General features: G+C 44.9%; 1 protein-coding gene across 1 annotated transcript in view; it reads left to right on the top strand.

Annotated features, from left to right (window-relative positions):
• Positions 1-11,752, top strand: part of LOC309573157 (bifunctional heparan sulfate N-deacetylase/N-sulfotransferase 4) — a gene marked incomplete at both ends in the record, with an annotated part of 53,195 nt that extends 41,443 nt beyond the window's left edge. Inside the window, 8 exons of the mRNA XM_082281878.1 lie at positions 3,370-3,552; positions 4,453-4,549; positions 4,648-4,771; positions 5,647-5,821; positions 6,865-7,035; positions 8,319-8,428; positions 11,280-11,382; positions 11,633-11,752. Coding sequence (XP_082138004.1) covers positions 3,370-3,552; positions 4,453-4,549; positions 4,648-4,771; positions 5,647-5,821; positions 6,865-7,035; positions 8,319-8,428; positions 11,280-11,382; positions 11,633-11,752 — 1,083 coding nt within the window. The remainder of the gene's footprint in view (positions 1-3,369; positions 3,553-4,452; positions 4,550-4,647; positions 4,772-5,646; positions 5,822-6,864; positions 7,036-8,318; positions 8,429-11,279; positions 11,383-11,632) is intronic.
• Positions 11,753-18,504: the final 6,752 nt, after the last annotated feature.

Below are 18,504 nucleotides of genomic sequence, written 5' to 3'. Positions count from 1 at the left end.
TGAATTCTAGAGAAACCATTTGTCATTATTAAAATTAGTGCTTTGTCAACACAAAACTCTCCCTCCCAGCTTCCTCTTAGCCACACAAACAGCTGCATTACGGGATTCATTATCAGGGAATGGGGCTCTGGCGGGACAAGCCTGTAATCCGTAATGGGAGGCTGCTCAGGGTGGGAAAGGGATGAGACACTCCAGACTGAAAGAGGCGGTGCTGTGGCCAGCCTGGCACGGAGCTGCTGGCGATTAGCACATGAAAATCTGGCAGGTCTGCATTCCTCAGCCGCGGCCTCCCATTTGCACAGCCAGGAATCCAAGGGGCTGCCATCCAGATCCCGTTCCGGGAGCCTGCGCTTGGAGCGGCCGCGCGGCAAAACTGAGAGCACAATGGAAAACCGCGGAGGAGCAAAATTCATTTCTGTGGGAGACAGGCGTGCGGGAGAGGAGCCGAGCAGGAAATGCACTTCCACACTGCCGCAAGAACACCACGGAGTGCCCGACACGCCTCTGTTATGCACGAGGCCCAGCTACAGCCCTTGCATTAATTCCTCCCTTCTTGCAGATCTTATTAAGAGGTGTAAAAGCAAGGCAAAAAGCTCCTAATACAGTAAGCATCAGTTTCCTCTCAGAAGAGCAGAATTCCCACGTGAGACCCATCTCTGGCTCCTAGGCTTTCCAGCTATGGGCCAGGGCCAAACAACCAGCAGGAGGAAAGGACCTGAAAGGGAACATTGATCCTATTTAATTATGGAATAGCTGAGGGATGAGGTGGAACACATTTATACCTAAGTTTGGTAATGGATGTTTTCATTGCAAGTGTTTGATCAATGAATAGGGAGAGTTTCAGATATGAACAGAAAGGAATCAGCCAATATTTTATTCCCAACACGGGATTGCGGTCCTTGAGACTGTGTTGCACTTCAGCTGTGCCCTCCAAGGCAGGTGCCTAATCTTTGTCCAAAAACAAGTGCTTTTAGCTAAAGCTGTGCTAAGTTTGGCAATTACAGGAGGAAAACCCCTCTTTATTCTGCATTAACAGGGCTGTGCTTCCAGGACAAGCACACAAACTCTGAGTACAGAATGCAGTTTCAAGGCACTGGTTTTACATTCCAATATTTTTTAAAGAAGCCCTTTGTTTCTGCTACCTACTGGAGGTTTCATTTTCCATGTAACACAAGCATGCACATACAAACATTTCATATAGAGAAAACACTGTATATCTAAAGTCTGGATGTAAGTGGTGTTAAATAGCCCTAGGAACAAGAACCAAATAGTGAAATGGTGTGATGGGCCTGCCATTAGTTTACAAACAATCTGATATCATCCATGCTCTAAGTATGAACAGTTAAAACCTATTGCCTTTAGTCTCAAGTGACTTGGAGGTAGAAGGCAAAGAACTAAATACAGTTTTATTCCATGAATAACGCATCATATCTGGGTTTTTTTTCACTTCCAAAAAGACCAACAGGGCAAAAGAAGCCAAGAGAGATGTCTGAGATCTTTTGACTCCATAAAGAGTGATTAATTGGATCTTTTAAATTGGTTTGCAGCCTAATGAAACTCCTAAAATAAGCTAATACTCATCTCTTACAAGTAAATTTTAACATTAAAAACGATCTCATCCATTTTCAAGTGTAAACAAAGCACAAAGAGCACACAAATTTACTTGCTTACTTCATTTGCTGCAATAATATTAAATGTCATTGGCAGACCCTTTAGCACTTCTCAAACAAACGCTCCAGAGACGAGGTGATATTCTCCACCGACATTTCCTACGAGTCTTTTCCTTTTCATCACTTTAAAACAGTTTGCAGCAAGAACTTTTCACATTTACAGGAGTTGAACTGGTTGAAACTAGGAAGGTTCTGTTTGTGTTGACTGAGCTTTTTTTGTGAGGAGAGAATGATTTATTACCTTTCTTATAAGTTTCTGGGGTAGTACATAGAGACATGCACCAAGTTTAGGGTAATTTTAAGATTCACTCTGTTTATGTCAAATACTTGGGGTCACAAAATGCACAGGCACTGGAATCCACCAAATCAATCCACAGAAAAAAAGAACTTGTACAGTTTCCAATCTCTGCTCAGCAGAAGCCCAGAGCAAAATAAAAGTGAAGAATAAATTACTTTTTGTGGCATGAAACGCGCACAATGCAAACCCACTGCAGAAGGGCCATGAGGGACACTTTCTCCTAAGCTCCATCTGTCTCCCCCTTTCAAAAGTACTAAAAGCCTTGTTAATAATTTAACAAGCTAATGGAGGTGTTTTCAAACATCGGGGGCTGATGTTTGAAGAAGCACCACCTCAGCACAGCAAGAGGGTGAGAGTGGGAAGCTAGTGGCTTCTTATCCCATGGTGTGCTAGGGACAACAGAGCAGGAGCCTGCTGGAGGGAAAGCTCTCTCTCCAGGTAGATCAGTGCTAACAACCTTCCTGAGACACACACAGAGGTATTTTAGAGCTTATCTCCAGCCTATCTAAGCCACACTCCAGGCTCCAAAGACGTGCTGCCTGAACACTGTCCCCCATGCCTGGGTTGTGCAAGGTGTCACTCAAACTACATTCAACTGCCCTCCAGACACATTAATTCAATTAATTTTGAGTTTAAAAAAATCAAAATTCACTGACCTAAACATGACTCCTGTAGCAGCTTTCAAAGGAGGAAGTTGCACGTGCTCTCCTGCAACCTCTTCCCTGCTGCCGGCACATGACTTTACACTCTCCTTCCCATTCCTAATCATCCAAAGTGAGGCTCACCTGGACACAGCCAGCTCTCTGCAAAGCAAACCATTTCCCTGGCAATCAGGTGTCTTCACTGTTGATAGCTAATTTCTTCAGAATGAGGTGCTTTGGTCCCCCAAATCTGCATGGTTTACACCCCCACCCCTCCCTGCAGCTGTAATCAAGTTCCGCTGTCAGTCCATCCTGTCTCAGGCCAATGCACTGACTAAAACAGCCAAGTGACAACATTCAGTTTGATGGCATCTTCATAAAAGTAAATAATGACAATCTACAGGTAAACCAGCTGCAAAACTGAGTTTAATCACCTCGTGGAAAGAAAATGCTGCAAAATATATTTGTCACATATTTGTTATAAACTCTCTTTATCCCTCTGAAGTAAATCATGAGATCTACAAAGCAGTGGCCACCTAAAGGTTTATAAAAAGACAGAAGTTATTTCAGCTTTAAGGAGAAAAAAAGAAGACGTACTTAGGTGAGACACCATCATTCCCAAAGCCTGGGAGTTTTCCTGTGTCAGAACTTATTCCCCTACTTACAGCCATGCTATTCTAAGCAAGCCAGCCAGCACTGGGGAGAGACAGCATATCAAATTTTTGGTGTGCCATGCCTGAAAGGCTCCTCTTGTCCCCAGATCAGCATCTTCATGACCCACCTGTCCAACTACGGGAACGACCGCCTGGGCCTGTACACCTTTGCCAACCTTGCCAGCTTTGTCAAGAGCTCCACAAACCTCAAACTGCAGACACTGCCCCCGGTGCAGCTGGCTCAGAAGTACTTCGAGCTCTTCCCCGAGCAGACAGACCCTATCTGGCAGGTAAAATCACATCCTCTTCCTCCTCCAGCTGCTCATTGGAATAAGCATATTTTCCTCTAAAAAGCCTATTTTATGAATGGGAATGTGATCTCAACAATGTAATTTCATGCTTACACGTACCGGGCTCTTCTCTTAACTGGAATACCATGAGCCACACTGTGCTTTTGGCTACACAGGCATAAATCCAGGGTGGCACCAAGGAAACCTGTGCAGTTATTTAGGGTTTACACTGGCAAAAAGGTGCAGAAATTTTCCCCTGTTATTTTTGGCCCAGCTACAAAGGAAGTATAAATCTATAATATTTCCACTGAGCTGCAGCAATTCCCATCAGTTAACGATTTCCTCCATTATATTTCGTTAATTTTATTCACCAGCAAAGTGCATCCTCTGTTACCAGTCAACACTATGCAAAAGCAGCATCTGTATGATAACTGCTTTAAAGAGCAGCCAGTCCCAACCTCTTCTGCAGGGCCTTTTGTTCACAGGTTTTTATTTTGCATTCACAGGTAGTAGAAAGATAAGGAGATGAATAATATCCCACATTTCTCTTTTGTCCTTCCCTTTTGCGTTCTCACGTAAATTAAAATTGGCACTAAGCCCCGTGCATCTGAAACCATTCTGACAGCTCAAAAAGTAATGCCTCGAAGCTATTCAGAGGTTTCCATTTTAACCTCAAATGGAAACGTGATTAAATCAATGTTTCAATCTTTTTTTTCCCCCCCTTCTTTTCCATTTCTGCTAATGACTGAACCTAGGCCTCAGTCATTCAAAACCATTATACACACACTGTGGGATTTTACTACTCAGTGTAGGGCTCTGGCATTAGTGCATAACATTGAGACCCTGCAAAGACTTAGGATTCCACCAGTGTGATGTGCACAACCACCTTTTCTCCTTCAGAACCCGTGTGACGATAAACGACACAGGGATATTTGGTCCAGAGACAAAACTTGTGACCACCTACCCAAATTCCTGGTGATAGGACCCCAGAAAACAGGTAAGAAGCACAAGCAGAGCTTTAAAAAAGTTTCTACCAAGTCAAAAGTATTTTATTTTTTTTCTGTTTCCTAATGGCATCTCTTTTTGTTGTCATAGGAACAACGGCCCTTTATTTATTCCTTCTTATGCATCCTTCCATTATCAGCAATCTCCCCAGTCCAAAAACTTTTGAGGAAGTTCAATTCTTCAATGGCAACAACTACCACAAGGGAATTGACTGGTAAGAAGAATGACAAAACCGAGGTGTTCATTCTTAATACATGGAAAATCACAGTGGAACAATTCCAGGAGCAGGTGTGACATCGCCTTAATTACTGGATGAATTGGTTATGCTTGGAATTATCAGACAGAAAGAGAATCTAATTGGTAATGATGGGACATGTAATCAAGCCCCTAATTTTGTTTAGATATTACAGGAAGAATTTTCTGAGTTTTCACACAAATGAACGCAAGAGGCAGCTCTGTCATGATTTCTGTCTTCATGCTGAATAACATCTCTGTCTTGTCATAGCTGTAGGAGCACTGACTTACACTCTGTTCCTTCCAAAGTGGCTTTTCATGAAGTGAGGTTTGATTCATCTCTTCACGAGAATCCATCCAATCAATTTTAGATGGAAAAGACCACTCAAAGCCAAAATTCAAATCTTGCATTCTTAAAGTGTCCAAAAGCAAAGATGTGTCAGTTCCAAAATGAAGAACTTCAGCAATGTTAAATTTAAACAGTTTGACATTTAAATGTTGACATTAAATGTTGACATTTTGAAGCTTTTCCCATTTTTTTCTGCAGCTAAAACTGAACTCACTCCAAACTGGTGAAAGATATCCCTTTGACACTGAAGTTATTAGCAAAAATCCCATCCATCTCAGGAAAAACCTAGTTACCAGACTTCATGAGGGCTTTAGCTATTACCTGCACCACCTAAGAGCCAAGATGCATTCCCATTATTCCAGTCTGGGCTGAGCTGAGAAATTCAATTTTGCTTCTTGAGAATTATGTCTGAAAATTCACCTTTTCACCCACCATGAAAATGGGAAGCACGGGGACATGACCCTTTTGTGCTGCTGCTAATTCTAACAAGTCTCTTCCCCTCCAAGGTACATGGATTTCTTCCCCACTCCTTCCAACATCACCACCGACCTCCTCTTTGAGAAAAGTGCCAACTATTTCCATTCTGAGGAAGCTCCCAAAAGAGCTGCTTCCCTCATCCCCAAGGCCAAGATCATCACCATCCTCATCGACCCATCCGACCGCGCCTATTCCTGGTACCAGGTACGGCCTTTGCCTCAAGGAATGGACAGTGGGACCAGTGGCAGGGGATGATGGCCAGCATCAGTGGGATTCTGTGTCCTTGAGCAAGAAGTGGGTGCTACTGCACAGCGCTGGCACTGTGTGGAAGCAGGAGGATGCTGGATGCCAGTTTTTGCAGTTGGCACCTGTGACACCTGTGTCAGAAATGATGAAACTTCCCAGCGCAGAGCTGCCACCAGCTGTAAACAAACAGTTTAATCTCAATTACAGCTGACAGGGCAGAAAGGGAGAGCAGTGCTCCTCACCCAGGGACCTACACAGGGAGAAGGAGCGTGGCCCAGCCAGGGAATCAGAGCTCCTGATGCTGAGGGTCTGGCACCACATCCCTTCCTCAAGTGTGTAAGCTCAGCAATGTGCAGGGGTGCACAAATGGACCCAGCCTCTCCAGCTGTTTCCAAGGAGTTACAAAGAGCTGTGTCTGGAGACGCTGGCTTTTTTCTCTCCTTGGAAATAAAAGCAAGGCTGTTGTTTTCCCCTGGAAACTTTCCCCTGGAAACTCTTCCTTGCCTTTTACTGAGCCCACACCCATCTGCAACAAAATCGGCACCATTTAAAACCTCTATTTTTAGAGAAATGTATAAGCATGCTTGTGAAATCTGGCGTAGGCGTACACATAAGGGAAACACTAAATGCAGTGTTAAAATAGACACAGATTAATAATGCTGGAATAAGCATGAAATACATCATTTCTGATACTGCCAGGAAGTTCTGCAAGGAATAAAACATGGCCAGGGGCTGCAGTTTGCACCCTTGTAATATCTCATTGGCACCTTTACAACTGCCAAGGTAAAGTACTAAAACAATGGCTCCTCACTCCCCAGGGAGAGCCTTGACTGAATGGTGTCCCCACCCTGCTTCCTTGGCCCCCATCCCTCTCCTACCTGGCAGAGGTGGCACTGAGGGGGAGCCAAGGGCTGCCGGCACAGCCCTCCTGGCAGCTCCCGGAAGATTTAAGGCTTAATCTTCAGCGTCCTTGTGAAATGTATTTCAATATCTCCCACCAGCACCAGCGCTCCCACGAGGACCCGGCTGCCCTGAAGTTCAACTTTTATGAAGTGATCACGTCCAGCCCCTTGGCGCCGTCGGAGATCCGGGCGCTGCAGAGGCGGTGCCTGACCCCCGGCTGGTACGCGCTGCACATCGAGAGGTGGCTCACACACTTCCCTGCCTCACAGGTAATGGCCAGGCTGTGGCCCAAGAAACCTGCAGCTGCAGCATGAGACATTGTGGGAAGGTCTGACGAATTCCTTTAGAAAATTCCAGGGCTTTTTCTAAAAAGAAATTTCATCCTGCTTCCCACTCGGTCCCTATCATAGAAAGCTTCACATTTATTTGATCCTGTTGTGGAATTGGCCTTTCTCAGGGCTAGAGCGTAGATTCCTTCTTTTGCCCCCTCTTCTTTCAAATATTTTATTAAATTGTCTTTTATAACCTTTCCCATGAAAAATTTACCCAAACACATAGACCTAAAGAAGATTTCCATTGCTAAAGTAATAATACTAAAATGACCCAAAGCAAACATTTTAGTACCATAAAGTACATGCATGGGCACTCTTTATCCAAGGACATGGTCACAGGTCAGTTCATATCTGTACCTACTGTAAGAAAAAGTTGTAAAAGGCTGTATAATAAGTGAGCAAAGGAACAAGGATCCCCAGAGACTGCTCTGTGTGGGACAGAATTTTGTTGAAAGGAGGCAGAGCTGAGTGTTGCCTGCTTTGTCATGGATCCAGGGGAAAAAAAGAACTAGAAGCTCTGTCTTCTTGCACTCCTCCTTTTTTCTTTTTATACAGCCTCAGCTGTCCTACAGAGAGGAGAAGCAGGTCAATCCCTTTTCCAGGAGAAGGGAGAAAATCTCAGTTAGTCATTTACTTCCTTCTTTCACCTCTGGCCTTTCTACTCTTTCATAAATGGGGTGGGAGTCCTGCCCAGAGCTGCTGAGCTTGCAGCAAGGGCAGTATTGCCCTGGGAGCAAACAGGCCACATCTCCTCATTGCCCACCTCATCTCAACTTAGTCCTCCAAAGGAGATGAGGATGTCCTGGCAAATTCTGAGCATGCAAAGTGTGCTGAGCATCCCATGCCCTGTTCCCTGGGCTCCTTCTCTGCCCTCACCTGGGGCTGCTGCCCTCTCTCCTCAAGATTTTCCACAGACACATCATAAACCGCAACAATATTTTACATTCTTTCCTTATCTCTTTTTCTCAGAATTCTCTGAGACTCAAGTTTGGCTTGGGAGGTTTAACTCCTGCACATGAACAAGGTGCCCACACAGAGTTACAAGGTGCCCACCTATGCAAATTCAACTCAATGAAGTAAAAGTTCACCCATATGAATGTTATTAGCACTGTACAAAGTCATGTGCTAATTTAAACCAGGTTGCCACAGAAGTGAAATAATGCCATTACTTTGTTAACCTTGGTCCTGTTTCCAAGAAAGTGCCATATTTACCCCTGCAGTTGCTCATTATTGATGGACAGCAGCTGAGAAGTGACCCTGCTACTGTGATGGATGAAGTGCAGAAGTTTCTGGGAGTCTCTCCTCATTATAATTACTCCGAAGCCCTAACGTGAGTGTATTCCTCTTGTGTCTGCCCTGTGGGATCCCAGGCTACATCCCCTCCCACCAGGATTCCTTGATTATTAATTACAAACAGATGACACATCAGGACAATGATAATTTTGAAAAGCTTGGGGTTCTCTTCCCTCAGTCTCCAGGAGTGAAGCCCACTGAGTGTCAGGTGTGGAAAGTCTGGCTTAAGTGTTTTTATCATTCCGATAGGAGCCTGATGGCAGAGGTTGGGTTAGAAGCACTCGTTCCCTAATCCCATTTCCTGTCTGGATTTCCATGTACGGTTGAGACTCCTGCAGGGGCAGGAGTGGGCTGAATTCCCCTCTCCCCTCTTAGTCCAGCAGAAAATTGTAAGAAGCTTTTGCCCTGAGCATTGTGTGAGGTGCATCATCTCCTTACAGCTCCAGCCCTGCGATATCTGTGGGCTGGGAAGCCTGGCACTGCAGCTGAGGCTTTTCCAAGTCCCCTGTGCAAGCAGAGAGCACGAGCCAGCACATGCAGTGGGAAGCAGAAGAGCCTCTACTTCACCTTCCCTGCAGGCTGGTCCTGAGGGAAAACACAACCACGGACTTTCCAGCTGCCCCACACTGCTCCTCTCTGCTCACAATTACCATTTAATGTTTCCTCTCCTGGGAGGGTTCAGCTTATTTATATCGTAGGTTCAAAGTAAGACTTTGGTGCTTAAGAAAGTTGGTCTGCCAAAACCTTTTTCTAGAGGAAATATTTTGGATTTCAGAATGCAATTTTTTAAGTCACTGGTTTCCTAAGGGGATGGAAGAGAGGAGGAGTCTGAGCACAGAGCTGAGCTACTGATGTTTGAACAACTCACAATTGCACATCTGCAGTGCCTTCTGCTGGGTTTTTAAAATACACCCCCACAGACATACATCTTCCTTTCTGGAACTAAATTAAAGTCAGTGGAGTCGCACAGCAGGAAGAAATTTGGCCTCTCTACTGGTTTGGACAGGAAAAATGGATTGTAAACAGATCCATAAAATTATGCACTCCCTGTTTAGAGGCATCAAGAATGCAAATGGGCTATGGAAGCACACACTTCTGCATGGATTTGGGATGGAAGGGAAAAATGCATTAAAGTATGTAGCTGCTTTTTGTCCAAGGGGAAAAGATTGCATAGGATTGTTCCTAGTCATTACTGCCTAACAAGTGCACACCGCACATCTTTAAAGGTGTCAGGAAGCAGCCTGAGGACCCAGTCCTGTGAACAGCACTGAGCAACAAGTCCATCACCCTGAGTAATTATGTGAAAGTCTTGCAGGGGAGTAAAATCGACCGAGGCAGAAGGGAGGTGCTATCCAGAGCCATGGGAGGGGAGCAGAGGGGACCCAGTGGCTGGAGAGGCAGGGCTCAAGGAGAACACAAGATTAGAGGAGTGTGCTTAGGAAAATGTTTTCCCTTGGAGGGCAGCTACATTCTGTCAGAGAACAAGAGAAAAATCCTCGTGGTGGCTTTGCTTGGCTCTTCCCTCACAGGTGTTCCCTGCCTGTGGCATCAGGTACTGCCTTCCCAAAACCCTGCCTCTCCCCCAGGCTTAGTCTGCAGGGATGGGGAGACAACCAGGCCTCGAAAGGTTTCTGCTGACAGCTCTAAAACGCTCCCCTGTAACTTTAGCCTTAGGGCTATCACTATTTTTAAATAAATACTTCCACTGTGCCCAATTACGTTTACAGAAGCCCTGAGAGTTCCGTGATTTCTGAACGCAGAGGGTTGAATTCATCCTGAGCTGTCTCACCCTCTTTTCCCCTTCCCAAATTTGCACATCCTTTTCATAATATTCAACAAGCTCCTTCTGAGACAGAAATATTGTTTGGGGCATAGTTTTGCAGTTTCCCTTTTACCCAGCACACGATATTGCTGCTCCTCCTGGGAAATTAATGCAAGGCAGCTAAAGCACTTCACCATGCATGGAGCAGATGGGAAAGGCCAAAGCAGAAATGAATCTATCATCAATATACCCATTTAATCAATGATTTATTTGTTTTTAATTGATACAGCTACAGAGACAATTTAGGAAACAAAGGTCAGGCCTGCATTAATAGGCTGGGCAAGAAAAAATCCACGAAGAAGGTTCACCCTTCTCCTGGAATTCGTTCACTTCTGTACAGCAGCAAATTGCAGGTGCATCCGTGTTGTACGGACAGAGCCGGGGCAGAGAGGTGCTGTGTAACTAATTAACTCCATGTCCTGGCCCATTATCCTTCATCTTTTTCAAACATCTGCTGAGCAGCAGGAATGTGCAGCATTTGGATGTTTTATGCCTGCTGCAAGTCCCACAGCAATAAATTCCAAACTTAACGCCACGTGCTGTTCATTCCTCAGTGAGTGCGTGTTTCCAAGCCTTAATCTAAACCTCCTCTATCTCTGCATTTCAGACATCACAATCAAATTGCATGCTTCAGATAAGGCTGCTAAGACAGTGTTTATGCTACAATGCCATCTTAGGAACGAAAATGGTATTTAGATGCAGTGATAGGGAGCAGCCAACTTCTCAGGCGGGGTTAAATCATCAGCACCCAACCAGCGCTTCCTTAGGAGACCTGCAGATCAACAATTCACCCCGTGTGCTGGACAAGTAGAACAAACATTAGCCAGTGCAGGTAGAGCACAGTGGGAAAAGCTTCCTGCCTTGAGCTACTTCCAAGGCAGATTTGTGGGAAAAAAATGAATCCCCAGAGTTTACACAGGAGAGGAAAGCTGTTTCCCACTCTGTCCTCAGAATTCCAGTCATCTCGAGAGATGTGTGCAGCAATAATTGTTGGCTAACACTGATGTCTCAGTAGCCAGGAGATGTTTCTGTAGCAAGGTCTTTTAAAAGATGTGATCCTCTATAGGTTTGACCCTCAGAAAGGCTTCTGGTGCCAGTTATTGGAAGGAGGGAAAACAAAGTGCCTGGGGAAAAGCAAAGGTCGGAAATACCCACCAATGGACCAAGAGGTAAGGGCTTTTCAGAAATTTATGGGAGCAGTTTTAATATTGACCCTAAATAAACGCACTTTTTATTTTTATTATTTGTTGTATTTTCACTGGGTTGATATTTCAAAAAATCAGAAACTTGAGCTTTGAAAGAGAGGGGATTAAGTGCCCCTGTGAGCGCCCTCTGTGGGGCTCAGATGCTCAGTGCACAAATGCCCGCCGGGTGGGTTTCCTTTAACCCTGATCCTGGTTTGTTTTTCCCCCTTCCCAGTCTCGAGCATTTCTGTCGAGCTACTACAGAGACCACAACGTGGAGCTGTCCAAGCTGCTGCACAGGCTGGGGCAGCCCCTGCCCTCGTGGCTGAGGCAGGAGCTGCAGAAGGTCAGGTAGCACCGGCGGGGACCCCGGCCAGGCCCATTCCTGCCCCTCAGACCCCCCGCTCCTCCGGCTCACTCGGGATCGTCAGGACAGGACCTCATGGACACCGCTCTTCCCAGCAAAAACAAACCAACAAACCATAAGAGAAGAAAAAAAACCCAAATCCGACAACTGTTCATATGCACGTGCTGACAGTGGAGTAGTGTCGACCCCTTTTGTCAGCTCCCAGGAAAGACCACGGAGCTACGTGGCATCCCCCTTTATCCAGACCAGGATCCGTGCGTAGCCTCGCTCCTCCCTTCGCCAGGAAGTACCAGAAACTGTGTGTAGGACGGATTGACCTCGGATTGACAAATTGCAGTCTGTCAGGACACGGGCAAAGGATGGGAACATCTCTCACTGGACTGGGAGGTTGGTCATCCGCTGGGCTTTTTCCACATTTGTTTTCAAATCCTTTTAAATTCCAGGCAGGCCGTGAAAGCAGGGCACTGCCAATAGCCTGATATTGACAGTTTTGTTTCTATCTGCAAAGCAGTGTTGTTGCTCTGAAGCCTTCAGACACTGGGTGAGTCATTTAGGGTCTCAGTCTGCAAGCTGTTGCAGAAAAATTACTTGAATGAGGTTTTTTTTAATGCTCTGGACACAAACTACAGTCTGCTGAAGCACAAATTCTTTCTGTAGGCTTTTATGGAGTTGAAGGGACAAACACAGCCATTGTATATCACATATACATGTATGACATATATATATCTTCATTCCCAAATATCTACCTGGTGTATGTCTAGATCAGACACACACTTAGTCTTAAATGCCTACTTTTTGTGCCCACAGGGAAATAAAAGGGCTTTTTTTTACCAAAAATGTTATATGAACTGTTCTTGGTTCTCAGAGCTGGGGGAGCAAGGTCAGCAAGGCTGGGCAGCAACTCGTTGTTTGTCCTGTATGGAGGTCGTTCCTCAAAATCTGGAAGTGGCAAATACATGTACTTGTGTGTAACATACAAACTCACACTCCCTTATCTTATAGCACTGATAACAGCACAGATGACTGCAGTAAGGAGGGCTTTGGATAAGTAAGGCTTGGTCAGAGAAGAATATCTAAGTCAGCCACTTGATAGAATTATAGCTGTTAAAATGCATTAGAATTGGCTCAGCTTTAATTAAAAGAGGACTGCCTATCTTCTTGATTAAAAGCTAAACAAACATGACATTGGTTTCAGGAGTGTTTCAAGGAAATGAGACAAACACTATAAAATCCAGAAAATTATTTCTTGTTCTTAGCTTTTCATTTAGAAAGAAGTCTGTCTCTCTAGCTCTCAACTCTGTAATGGCACCATGTCCTGAAAATACACCGGGTATTTTTATACCTCACTGTTACTTTTTAAGTTTGAATGGGCCTCACATTTCCTAGAGATCTCGTGTTCTATTGAAAAGTGACATTTGAATTGACTTCATTATGTGTCATAAAGATGAAATAACAGTATTTCCAAGTTTCATTCCCTCCACTTGTAACAGGACCCATCAGCACGGAATTTCCCTGGACCACCGTGTGACAGAGGAGCCTTTGTGAACTGTCTGTAAACGATCTCTGTTGCTTTTATGCCTTTTTATGTCACTGACCACACAGTTGCTGGGATTCTTACAGACCAGCAAAACAAAGGCAGCAAAAATGAAGCAATTATTCATGGTGAGAGGGCTGTGGCTGGGAAAGATCATGCTGGTCCTTCTTTCCTGGTTGTAAGCCACAGGATTCCCATCCTTCACGTGCTGCAGGCTGGAAATCAGTAGGAGTTTTACACATCAGGGGGGCTGCAGCTGTAGTTTGCTACCATTCCCCTGGAAATGTGGATTCCAGGAGCCTCGCCACACTGGGGATGTGACCCTGTGGGGCAGGCACAGGAGTCAGGGTCCATGGCAGCAGATTTGATGATTAAAGCAGGGCTGTGGCCCTCGGAAAGCCGAGCTCGCATAATTGAGGTTGTCTCTGAGCGAGAAGCAATCAGAACGGAATCCAAAACCCTCTAAATTATGCATTGACCTCTCAAGGTCTAAAATAAAGTTGTGGGATTAACTGCTCCGAGATGTTTTCTAATAAACCAAGTTTCCTCTCTGATAGGGGAGCAGGCTGCCGAGTGTCCCCACAACAAATTAAAATGGCGGAATCAGAAATTCTTGGGGGAGGAAATGGTTGCGTAATGAAAGCGCTGATGGGTCCAGGCTCTCTGATGTGATAATAAGGCAGTGGGGATGTGCCCTGAATACAAAAGCAGGAGCTGGGTGTTTTCTCCTCTTCCTTCCCCCCACTTCTTTCCCTCCCTGTTCTGAGCCAGGGAGATGGGAGATCTCTCATCCCCTGAACGATCGGCCTACAATAAGTGGGGTGTGGGGTGCTCATTTCCCCTCTGCTGGGCTACCAGAAAGGGAGACATCAACCAGTCATTTAGTTCCCGTCAGTAGCAAATTGTGTTTATAATGGGCTTAAAATTGATGTTTCTAAGAGGAATATGAGTGTGTGACATCTGTGTCAAACAGGCACAGCACAGGTACATGGATCAGCAATGACCACCTGTCAAATTTTATTGTACTTAAATAAGGCTGAGTTTGGGGTTTCTTTTACATAACTCTATGGTCATGGGACAGGAATTTCCCCATCGGACAACATTTCTTACACTGTCTTTATTTCTCTTTTTATCCTTCCAGTTCATCCTTTTAGTGTGACTGCAAAGGTGTGGACCTTCCCACGGACTCGATTCCTCCATCACTCTCCTATCTAGAAAAGCTGCCAAAAAGAAATAAGGATTTGTAAGCGACACAGATTCTGAAGTGTCCAGTGCTCCAGTGACTGGATAACTTCTATGAGACGTCCTGTGATTTCTGTAGTATTTCGGAACAAAGGACATCCTGTTGATAGAGCTGAGGAAAAACTTCACTGTCTTGCCCAAGCTCTTTTTTTTTAACTTTTCTCTCCCCTCTTACGTGACAACAGCAAATCCAGTTGAACAAATACTTGTTGTTGAAGCAGAAGGAATCAAAATAAATTTTGATCACTCCAAGTATTTTTGTTGGGGGGGGGGGGGTGGTGTGGGAGGTCAAGGGCTGTATTTGCTGGAATTGTTTCAAATAACTGATGTGCACATGCCTGAATATCGGTTCTTCTCACTGCCGCAGAATAAACACTTCTGATGGTGTATTACAGAGAGCTTTGCTTCTTTCCTTAAGTCCTCTTTCCCATTTCCTGAGCCAAACCCTGCTCTTCAACAACCTCTGCCATGTCTTTCAAATCGTGCACCTTCCCAGCTCCTCCTGCCTCAGCATCTCCCCAAGGCTTCCACCCGCCCTCGGCACAGCGGCCCCGACCACCTGGGGTTTCCTGGTAGTACCCCTGACCTCCTCCTCCTCTTCCTCCCAAGCAGGGAACACGGATCCGGGCAAGTGTGACACTTCGGTGTTTGTCACACACATTTCTGGGCCTGCCCTCCCAAAGTTTTGCCTCCCTGCATCCCACAGGAGTGGGACATGCAGCAGCCCCAAGCAAGCTCTTGCCCTAATTAAAAAAAAATTCCCTCTGCTCCATTTGAGGAATCTTAAAAAGCCCTGATTCCAACTATTGCAAATTCCTCAAACTGTGCACTCAGAAGTACGAAACAGAGTCACCCCCCCCCCCCCAAAATCTCATAGTGCTTCTTCTTTTTATTATAAAATATTCTTTTGTTTTAATGATCTGTGTCAGAATGAGGTTAAATCATATCAGAGTCAGGGACTCTTTCTACAAACCTTACAGAATAGCAAATTCCACCTCGCTAGAGCTTGTCACTGAGCAAATTAGAAGTGAAATTACAGATCCCTCACTACAAGTTTTGGCTTTTTCTTCCACGTCAGCCTGGTGCTTGTAGACAAAATTTTCAAAGTATTTTAGGAGTCTAAATCTGTTTGTAAAAAAAAACCTGAAAAACTTGTAGGCCCTTAGAAACTAAAAATCAACTGGCTTTCCATCAGGCTTTCCAGGCCCAGGCAAGTTTCCTGCCTCAGACTTATTTGGTAAAACAGTAGCAGAGTTCTTCCAAAAATTTATTACTTCCACAAAATTCATTAATCGGACTATTCCATCCCAGAACCTGGAAACCTGAAAGCACCAAACAAACTTTTGAGGTGATGTGTTTGTGTAAAGAGCTTTTTCTACAGAGGAGAAGAGAGGAGAGGAGAGGAGAGGAGAGGAGAGGAGAGGAGAGGAGAGGAGAGGAGAGGAGAGGAGAGGAGAGGAGAGGAGAGGAGAGGAGAGGAGAGGAGAGGAGAGGAGAGGAGAGGAGAGGAGAGGAGAGGAGAGGAGAGGAGAGGAGAGGAGAGGAGAGGAGAGGAGAGGAGAGGAGAGGAGAGGAGCTCTTTGTCAGGCCTGTAAATATCCAAATCCCGGTCAGAAACTGATTTATAGAATGGCAGAAATGAATTCTGCATATAATTTTTACTCCTATTTCCGCTCATGAGGAATTAAAGACTTCCCAGGAAACCAGATTGATATTTGCATTTCAGTTGGCTACAGCTGCTGGGTGGGGAGAAAAATGTTTAAAATATCTCAATAAAGCCATATCTGCCACTTTGGGTTTGCAAAGCTGTTTGTCCTGCTGCAGCTCACTCAAAGCAAACACGGGCCAGCTTTATAGTGCTCCTATTTCTTTGGGAATGGGAACGTGACATGTTAATACACAAATCTGTCTCCATCACAGAAGGTCAGCTAGGTTTATGGGCTGGTAGTTAGACTCATCCTGGGGTTTTTGCAGAGGTTATTTTCAGCCAGGGGAAGGTCAGCAGTGGGTGGAGTGGGATTTCTCAATCTAAGTTGCGATTCCATAAAATGCTGTGGGGGTTGAGAAGTGTGGTTTATAATTTGGGAGATAATTGCATGCCATTCAATTGACTTTGTACTTGCTACTTCTCAGAGTCTGGTGAATGTTCTGCTGCCTTGCAGAACTTATCTGTAACACACATCCCCTGTTGGGTAATTTAGCTTCCCTTCAGAGGATGAGCTGAGCTTCAAGGAAGAGCTGGATGTATGAGGGGATGAGTTTTTACAGAACTTGCTCTGAGGCAGATATTTATTTACAGGGTTTTTCTTTAATTCTGTGTGTGTGTGCTTCACTGCGTTTGCCTTGGCTGGGGAATCATCTCCGTATTAAATCTGCATGCTCTCCAAAGGCACACAATTCCCATCAGCATCGGTGACAATTAAATATTCTGGTGAAGGAGAGAATAAACCCACCAACAGAAAATGTTATTTAATGACATTGTAGCTGCAGCACATCTTCCTGCAGAGCTTTGTGTAATCATACCAAGTAAGCAAAGAGAAATTGTTCTGCAACGTGAAGCGTTTAAAATTTCATAAGCAATCTCATCTAAAAAAAAAAAAATAAAAAAGGCACAAAATCACCTTTTGAGTACCTTTTTATTTTAGGAGAAAGTTTTCTTTCTTAGATTTTGGGTTTTCTCTCTTCCTACATGAAGTACTGTAGCCTGCTTCCCCTCCATGCTACCCTGCTCACCCACACTCCTTGGAGCTACTTCTCATCATCAACATCTATTCATTCACCTGCAAATTTCAATCCCAACTGACTTTCTTCCTTGGCTAACTCCTGCTCCTTGCTTCCAGAGAGGAAAACTGCAGATCTCCCAAGCAAGCAGCACCCTTCATTTCCTAGACCATACGTGCTTCAATTACTTTTAAGTTATCGCAGTTAATTAAGACAACGTGTTCTAGGAGTGTGCTGAGGATCTCCTTGATGTGGTTTTCCTGCATTATTCCCACAGTTTTCCCACTGTTCCAATGCCCAGAAGCCAGGCAGGGAAGCTCCTCAGTCATAAAGCACGGCAGAGCTGGATGGCACCGCGTGTAAATCTGCCGTCATTAGGTTGGGAGCTGCAGTTAAATTATAAATTGTCATCCTAAGTAGGAAGAACATTTTTATGGATCCTGGCTCACCCTCTGCAGACTTCAGCTATTTCCAGTAACTGCCACACAGAACACACTAAAATTTGTCAGCAGCTTGGAAAAGGAGAGTTGAGCCTGGAGACTTAATTCCCTTCAATCTTCTTAAAAGATATGATCCCATACCTCGGAACGAAAGCTTAGGCAGGTACAGGGAGGAAATCCAAAGCAGCCAGGACAATCAGAATGGACAAGACCTCGACACAACACTAAAACTCATTTCTCCAAAGGTCAGATGCACACCCAGGATGCCACTTCTTTTATTTCCCTCCGTGTTAGAAATGTGGCAGAAGAAGAAACATTTGGAGGCTTGCCTGGATTGCTGTGGGAAGGTGTCGTGTCAGGGCTTTAACACAGACCACGTTGTCACATTCTTTCTAAAGCCCATCTCATGACAAGCAATTTTTTCCCCTCCCACGTGGGACAAGCCGAGACACAACATTTTGACAGATGTGTTTTACACTGGTGACATCCTGCAGCAGTGTTCTGGCTCTGGTGTGCAAAACATCTGTAGAACAGAGAGATTTTACTACACAGGAGCCTGCTCGGCAGCTGAAGGTTTTAGTGTGGATCCTAAATCACCATTCCTGTAGTGCTGGAGATCCTTTTTTCCCAAATAGCTCCATATTTTCATAAACCCCAAGTGCTTTTACTTAAGGCTTGGCACGCTCACAGAACAGAGCCAACCACTAATCAAGCAACGAGGTGAATTGTGCAGGGTGGGTCGACGAGTGGGCTTAGAACAGAGGCAGGAATCAGGAAAATTCTGTAAATTAGAATGCATGTTT

Source organism: Coloeus monedula (assembly GCF_965178545.1).
Source record: "Coloeus monedula genome assembly, chromosome: 5".
Lineage (NCBI taxonomy): Eukaryota > Metazoa > Chordata > Aves > Passeriformes > Corvidae > Coloeus > Coloeus monedula.
Note: the sequence above shows the minus strand (reverse complement) of the source record. Positions and strands in the feature narration are given on the sequence as shown.